This window comes from Choristoneura fumiferana, chromosome 12, assembly GCF_025370935.1.
Source record: "Choristoneura fumiferana chromosome 12, NRCan_CFum_1, whole genome shotgun sequence".
Lineage (NCBI taxonomy): Eukaryota > Metazoa > Arthropoda > Insecta > Lepidoptera > Tortricidae > Choristoneura > Choristoneura fumiferana.
Window position 1 is genome coordinate 15,101,391 of NC_133483.1, and position 8,373 is coordinate 15,109,763.

Consider the following 8,373-nt stretch of genomic DNA (forward strand, 5'->3'; position numbering starts at 1 on the left):
CGAGTCAATGGCGTGATTATATTTTAAATCAAAAATCAGACTAGAATAAAATAAATCTAAAATTCCGATGAAAAACCTTTCGGTATCAATGTGAAGGTTCAGTCAAACTGTTTGAAAATGTAACAAAACTAAAGGGGAACTATATTTTCTGACCCTTGCATTCAAAATTCCATGGTCAGAGACATAATACTACAGTTATTTTGTTTTTAATGTCTACGTGAAATGTTAGTAGGTTGATAATACTTCAGTAATATTCATTTCAGAAATAAAAAAATGACACACGTAAATATGGTGGAAAACCACTTGTTTTCATTTACTATAAAAAGTTTGATTGATCTAGATCACGTTTCAAAAATTACTGAAAGTAAGTTTTAGCTCTAATGGTTTAAACCAAGAACTATCTCTGAGCCGGTCACCAGAATTAGTGACATAATTGTGATGCTCAATATGTTTAGATATAAGTTTAGAACAGTGTCAAAAATTTTATTCTATTTATTTGGCATAATAATTTATAATGATTTCATTAATTTGTGATTTGATTTTATGACATTGTTAAATAAATTAATAAAAAATGTAATTACTTAAATGAAATGTATACAAAAAATATTTTAGAAAATAGGCACATTATATAACTAATCTCAGATCTACAATCATAAGGGTATTTTGTGGTTGTTTTGTATTTCTTGGATATGTATTTACAATAATAGCCTCAAGTATGTATTTACAGGTTTTTATTTATAAAAGAACAATATAAGACAATATAACGTAACAATATATAACAATATGACGTAATAATAGGTGGTCTAAAATAATTTAAATCCAGTAAAATAGTGCCTAATGATGGTGGTGGTGTTCAGGTACGACGTGGTGGGTGCTGTGCTTGACCTCAGCGTGGAAACTGCAAAGAAAATATATCGTTAGTAAAGATATTCCGGGAAAATTCTTAAATAAAAATACTACAAGGTTCTGATCGTCGTCTTACCCAGTCTTCTTGTCGCTGTGGTAGTGCACGTCCCTGACGGAGCCGTCGGGCTCGTGCAGCGAGTAGAAGCCCTTGACGACGTCGCCGTCGCGCTGCTCGTGCTGCGTCTTAATGTCGCCGGTGTGGTGGTCTTCTACTTTGTATTCAAACTGGTATTTGGGGTGAGCCTGCCGATGTTTTTAGTAGATTATTATCGTAGAATGGAAGTAGGCAATTGCTGGCTGAGCATGAGTTTAACTAATACGAAGCCGTTTAACTAATATGATATTTCATTATATCAACCGACTTCAAAAAAGGAGGAGGTTCTCAATTCGCCTGTTTTTGTGTTTGTTACGCGATAACTCCGCTAATTGTGGGCTGAATATCAATTTTTTTTTTCTAAAGGTTCCGAGGTGGTCTCATTGACACCAAGTCAGGATCTGATGATGAGATCTTAGAGAAATCGAAGGCAACCCTCTTATTATTAAAGTGGCAATAATTATTATTAATAATAATTTAATTTTGTAGCGATTTTGGCATTTTTAACACCAAGTCAAGTATTTACATTCAGAAAGTATCATTTGGTGAACTGGACCGGTACTCTGTTTTAAAATAATATAACTATGCCTCGTTTGAGCTTGATGGAATCGATGTGAAATGCACTTTGGCTACAAATCACTAAAAATCATGAAAAAAAACTTTTTAACAAAAAATGGAACCAACTTCAAAATCCTTGAACATATTTTTCTACTAGTTTGCAGTCGGTGTCTCAGCACGAGCCAGCAGGTGTGATTGAAGCCCCATATATTTATAGAATGTAGGTTAGGTAGATGAGTCTAGTTCCTCTCCTGCTGGCTCGTGCTGAGGCACCGACTTCAGACTGGTAGAAAAATATTTTCAAGGTTTTTGGAGTCGGTTCCATTTTTTGTTATATTTTTTTTACCCTTTTTAGCACAAAGATCTAAGATACAATAGTTTAATGTCAACTGCTCGTCACCTTTTACGGAAAATTGCTTTTTCCGATGCAGAGGCGGTCATAATTGAGGAGTGCTGGTGCTTCATCACCCGTTCCATTTCACCATATGAATTACGATGAGCTTAAATTGCTTAGCAACTGCGTTAAAGTAATTGAAATTCAACCCGTGAAGTACTTGTTATTGAGTAGTCACTTCATTGGTCAAATTTGGTCTTAATCATCAGTTCCACTTCACCAAATGATGATTTTTAAGAGCAAATGCACGAGTTACTCCTAAATATATCGAAATTACCATAGGCGTTCCTACAATACTTGAAGAGTTCCCTCGATTTCCTTAGGATCCAATCATCAGGCCCTTATTTGGTGCTTATGGGACCTAATTGAAAACATTTCTAGACGAACGAAAAAAAATATTTCAAATCGGTTCATAAATGACGGAGTTCTGAGGTAACAAACATAAAAAAAAGAAAAATACCACCGAATTGATAACCTCCTTTTTTTGAAGTCAGTTAAAAACACAAGAAGCTGCTTCAAACACCAAAAAATTCGGAGTTCCAACAAAATAACATACTGGCCGTTTGAGTTTGCTGAACTAACCTATCTACACCACTTGTGCAACATTTCTATGATCGTTTTAATTTTTATTTTAAAGTTTGAGATGGAATTAGTATGCGAAATTATTGTCGAGCTAGCGAGCCAGCAATCTTTTTAACTTTTTAACTTTTCGCTGAGCATATACTACGCACTTCGCCTTCTCTTATCCAAATAAATTTAACTATTACGGACATTGTTGAGTAAAGTCTTTTACGTATAAGCTATTGTTTATCAGAACTTACATAGTAGTCGACGTGTTTGTGGCCGTGTTTGTCGGTGATGACCACTTCTTCCGGGTGGCCGTCGTGCCTGGTGATGTGCTGCGAGGAGTGCGCGGGCTCGTGCTTCTCGTGCTTGTGTCCGTGCTGGGCGGCCGCCACAGCAATAAGAGCCACAAAACATAGAATCTGTTTGAAGTAAAAACAAATTGAATTTATGATGTTTTTATATGATATTCTAATGATTTTACAACGATTTATTAAGGCTATTATTGTTCACTCCATAATTTTGTAATTATATCATTAATAATTTACCTTGGAGCACATTTTTGTAGTTTAGCAGTTAACTTGTTAAAAGGCAGTAGTAAACTGATACATTTATAAAATTACACGCTTCTTTTATAATACTCAAAACCAGCAAAAAAAAACGTTGGTTTCAGGCCTTAAAGGATCAAACCTGTTTACGCGTGCAACGATTGTAGTATAATTTCGTAAACCTCGTGTGGTCCGATTTTTGCATTATTTGAGTGAATGTGACATTGTACTTTGGTGATATTGAGTTATTGAAATAGTTACCACTTAATCAAGACTTGAATGCATAGCTCAACATACAACTTGGCGGGCATTGAACAGTATGTTCGAAATATAAATGACGATAACTAATACATACATAGATATATAATGTGTGATGTTTTAACCCCCGACGCAAAAAGGGGGATGTCATAAGTTTTACGCCAATGTCTGTCCGTCTGTCTATCTGTGGCATTGTAGCTCTCAAATGGATATATCGATTTCGATGCGGTTTTTTTACGTTAAAGAGGGGTGTTATAAGTTTGACCGCTATGTGTGTCTTTGTGTTTGTGTGTGTCTGTCTGTCTGTGGCACCGTAGCTTTTAAACGGGTGTCTAGCGATGGTTCTTAGACATGTTTTATCAAAATCGGTTCAGCCGCTTTAGCGATATTGAACTTTGAAGTAACAAATTCGGGGGTTTTCCAAATTTTTGTCTAAAAAACGGCCAAACTGTTTTGACTACCAAGTTTTTAGCTATGTTTCATTAAAACAGTTTAGTCGTTTTTTAGGGTGACCTGTCGTTTTGCCGAGTTTCATTACGTAGATTTTCGTTTCGCAGACAACTATTGGCAGATTTTCTTTTGGCTGAGCAACGTTTGGTATAATTTCGTTACGCCTATTATTCGTTTCGCCGAGTAGTCGGCAGGAAGAATAGCGATAAGCAGATTTACGTTTAGTAGATTTTTTGTTTCATAATTGTTTCAGTAAACCGAGCAACTGTTCGTCGAGACACAATAAGCAGAGTTATCATGTGGCATTCATATTGTTAAGTAGATTTAATGTTCAGTCGATTTTTGTTTCGTAATGTGCGTAGATACAATCAGCCAAACGACAGGTAGGATTTTACTGAGTTGACTATATAAATTATACTAGCTTTTATCAAAATGAAGTTAGGTGCGACGACGAGCGTCAGCGAGGAGGAGTGTTAGGTAGAATTGCGAGCAACAACGCACGAGCCGAGCGAGCGAAGCGAGCGTGCCGCGGTAGCGGCCGGCGAAGTGCCAGAACCGAACTGCTAGCATCGTGACATTGTTTGTTTAGACTCCAATACAAAATAAATACAAATGATGGTCAAAAATACGTTTATTACTTGCGTTATATGTTTAAAACTTGTGAGGGTACATAAGAAAATCATAAAGAATGCGCGGTCAGCACGGCGTGTAAAAATGCCAATAACGCCATAGTGTAATCCACACATATTCGCGGTATTGAATGCCATTCCCCATGCGAAACGAAAAGATGCGAAAAGTTGATATGCGCACTGAATAATAATTCAACCGTTACAAAAGCGAAATGTTGTACGACCAAATGTGCATAATGTGTAGTGATTAATAGGCTAAACGAATTTCTGTAAATAGTTGTTCGGCTTACTGACTCATATGCCAAGTAAATAGTCTGCTAAAGGTTGAGTTATGAAACGTTAGTCTGCGAAACAATACATCTGCGTACAAATACATCGGCGTACCGTTACTCGGCGAAACGTCGTCTGCCAATCAAAGATCTGCCTAAAAATAGTCGGCAAATCATTAGGTACGTTACGTTATAAAAAAATTACATACCTGCTATGAATATTTCAATTGATACTGTGATGTTTTAATGTTATTGATGGAGTCAGGGAGGTGGTAAATGGAACTCCTCAACCGTTAATAGAGACCCTCTCGTGGCTGGATTAATTTGGTCGGTTTTTACGAGTCCACTTCAGTTAACGACGAGGTTCTTTTGATGGAGTCACAAGGTAGACAATAGAACTCTTTAGCGGATAATAATAAGCCCTCGTGATTTAGTTTATGTAGTTGATTTTGACGAGTCCTATACACTAAAGTAAACGAACAGGGTATGACGTTGGAGTCAAAAGGTGGACAATAGAACTCTTCAACAGTAGAAACAAGGAAAGAAAGAAGACATTTATTCACGAACACACATACATATGCAGCAAAATTTACACAAATAAACAAAAAACATACGGAAATACATATGACAATAGCAGCTACATACATTATACAAAATTTTATGTGTCCCCGCGAAAATTGCTAACTGAGCATTACGCTGAAGTGTTAGACGCCTGCAGCGCTGATTTTCAGTAGGTGAATTTTATTATGCTGGGACATGTTGCGAGAAATGTGCTTTTCATTAACCAACAGTAACGCTCGAAATGCAGAAACTATTCTCTCTCCACTCAGCTGTTTCCACTAGAGCTATGCTGTGCGAGGATAGGTAAAGGAAGCGTTTCTATAGGGTCAAGAAAAACACATTCCTCGCAAGACATCTTCGCACATGGTCAAAAGACAGTCAATGGAACTCTTCTAACTTTATTTTATTAAGTCTCATTCGTGTTTTGAGCTCAGTTGCTTAATTAATTTCATATTGCGCAATAACGACGAAAAAAGGAGTTGGAAAGGATATGCGGGCGTAGAGGTAATACTAGTCTAACGGCCAATATAAACGAGAAAATAACTATAACATCACTACACCTTTTTTAAATTTGTTGTTTGTTGTTTTGTACTAAATATACCTAACTTTTTGATTTTTGGTACAGCCGATTAATATTCAAAATTTTATTCAAAAATATAACCAGCGGCGTCTTTAGCCCATGTAGCGCCCGTGTGCAATTATTATTTTAGCGCTATCTAGGAAGCGCGCGGTCAAAATGGAATAGGTACAAAGTGCCGCGGCCGGCGCCCCTAACCCGCTGCGCCCGTGTGCAACAGAAAGCGAAAATTATATTAAACATTAGGTACCTAACTTAATAATCTATTTTTTTTGGTGACCGTCTTTCGTCTGCGTTTGCATTATCCACCAAAATTTCAAGTTAATTGGTCACTTCCAGTGGGAAGTGGGTAATATTATTCACATACCCACACACGTTCAATCAAACATTGCAATCTAAATGAAAGCCTCTTGACAAACTGATTTTGAAAAATGCGCATGTAACCAATCTGACAGTAGATTAAGAGTAATTGCATAACGTATTGGAACTATTTGGAACACAAAATAAATTCCCAAATCGGTTTACAATAGACGGAGTCATCTAGAAAATATTTTTTACAAAATATTTTTTCACATTACAACCGATTTTAGAAGTTACATTTATTTACTTCTAAGAGGGAAAAACTACGCTGATAATGAGAAAAATTGTTCTCACATTTAAGATATTATGAGCAATGTACTGCAATAAGTGTTTGTTTGCCTTGAAAACGATAATTTTGTCAATTAATTTTCAATCAATAATCAAATTTACAACCAATTTCAATTAAACCTCTCGGTACAACCATTGCGGTATTCGAAATTACGTAAGTATCAATAGTATCAAGACAAAACAAGGTAATGAGTCAAATTAATTCAGAACTAATACTTCTGACTTGAATTTTTTAAATCTTGTATATTCTCTTTAATGTGAGTTTTCAATGAAAATTCTAAGGTTTCAGTAACAGATTTATTTCATACAAATAGCGTAACAACACAATAAAACTTAGATTATAGGTAGATTAACTATTAGCATTGATTTAAATTCAGTAGTGATGGTGATGTTTAGGTACGACGTGATGGGTGCTGTGCTTGACCTCGGCGTGGAAACTGCAACAAAAAATCCTCATCAGTAAAGACATTCTAGATAAATTATTGAGCAAAAACTTGTAAAAAGTTGTAATCGTCGTCTTACCCAGTCTTCTTGTCGCTGTGGTAGTGCACGTCCCTGACGGAGCCGTCGGGCTCGTGCAGCGAGTAGAAGCCCTTGACGACGTCGCCGTCGCGCTGCTCGTGCTGCGTCTTAATGTCGCCGGTGTGGTGGTCTTCTACTTTGTACTCAAACTCATACTTGGGGTGAGCCTGCCGATGTTTTAATATTTTTTAGTCTTATTGCTACATTATGGCAAATCATAATTAAATTATTATTTTTTGGAACATACGTAGTAGTCGACGTGTTTATGACCATGTTTGTCGGTGATGACCACTTCTTCCGGGTGGCCGTCGTGCCTGGTGATGTGCTGCGACGATTGCGCGGGCTCGTGCTTTTCGTGCTTGTGTCCGTGCTGGGCGGCCGCCACTGCGATAAAAGCCGCGACACAGAAGATCTGTTTAAAGGGAATATAATATACTACCTACAGTTTACCGGCGGCTTCGCACGAGTGAATCATTAGATACAGCAGTTGAATTGAAATTCCGGGAACTTACAAAATTCCCGTGGGAATTCCCGAAAATTACGTCGTGGGTTTCATTGACATTGCATTAAAAAAAGCCATTATTCCAAATTTTGTGACTTAGCCCGACGGTTGTTATTTCAAGATTTTAACCCTATCCCGTAAGAATATAGGGATAAAAAGTAGCATTTATGTTATTCCTGATGTCCAGCTATCTACATACCAAATTTCATTCAAATCCGTCAAGCCGTTTCAGCTTCCAGGGGTAACAAACATACACACAGACGCGCACAAACTTTCGCATTTATAATATTAGTAGGAATAAGATACTTGTTTTCACCCGCACAAGATTAACTGCCATGGAAGCCTTGTAACTTTTTTTTATAATATTTATAAACAATAGTAATTTTACAAAAAAGAATTCCACATCAGCGGGCGAAAACTCAACAGAGTTTATCTGCCGCTGTCAATCGCTCATTTTATGAAAAATCTTGGGTCAGACACAGACTTGTGGCACACAAACACTTATTATCTGTTGGTAATTTTAACTAAAATTTCTTTAGCACATTTCACTGATCCACAATTTTATTTGTCACATTCTGTCTGCGTTTTAAGGATTAATAATATTAATGCTAATTTTTTTTCGTTATGGTATTATACCTTGAAATGCATTTTGTTCTTTTAATTGTTTGGCTGTAAACCAACTTAAGTGCAGCTGCAAACTGATATATTAAAAAATTTACTCAATTCTTTTATACCACAGATTACGACCAGTATTGAGTTGAGTACAAATTATGGTCAGATTAAAATGTAGCCACTAGTTTTCAAATGTAGTTTTTGTGCAATAACTGGTGCGTAAGCGAATTTTTTATATAAAATTACATTTACAGTAGGTAATCTTGACAATGATTTTAAAT

At 36.5% G+C, this 8,373-nt stretch overlaps 1 protein-coding gene across 1 annotated transcript; it reads right to left on the reverse strand.

The window, feature by feature from the left end:
* Positions 1 to 714: 714 nt before the first annotated feature.
* On the reverse strand, positions 715 to 8,194 carry LOC141433482 (uncharacterized). The gene is made up of 7 exons (XM_074095534.1): positions 8,117 to 8,194; positions 7,226 to 7,390; positions 6,979 to 7,145; positions 6,857 to 6,893; positions 2,774 to 2,938; positions 983 to 1,149; positions 715 to 898 (listed from the first exon to the last, which is right to left on the reverse strand). Exons 1-7 carry the CDS (start codon positions 8,126 to 8,128, stop codon positions 835 to 837), a joined length of 777 nt encoding a protein of 258 aa, XP_073951635.1. The 5' UTR covers positions 8,129 to 8,194; the 3' UTR covers positions 715 to 834.
* Positions 8,195 to 8,373: the final 179 nt, after the last annotated feature.

What these genes read in the sequence shown, in the direction of transcription:
- LOC141433482 (XM_074095534.1), bottom strand. An exon ending in AGCACAGCACCCATCACGTC is followed by an intron (nt 2,939 to 6,856) that starts GTACCTAAACAT and finishes TACTTCAAACAG; the next exon opens with ATTCTATGTTTTGTGGCTCT. An exon ending in ACAAACACGTCGACTACTAT is followed by an intron (nt 1,150 to 2,773) that starts GTAAGTTCTGAT and finishes AAACATCGGCAG; the next exon opens with GCTCACCCCAAATACCAGTT.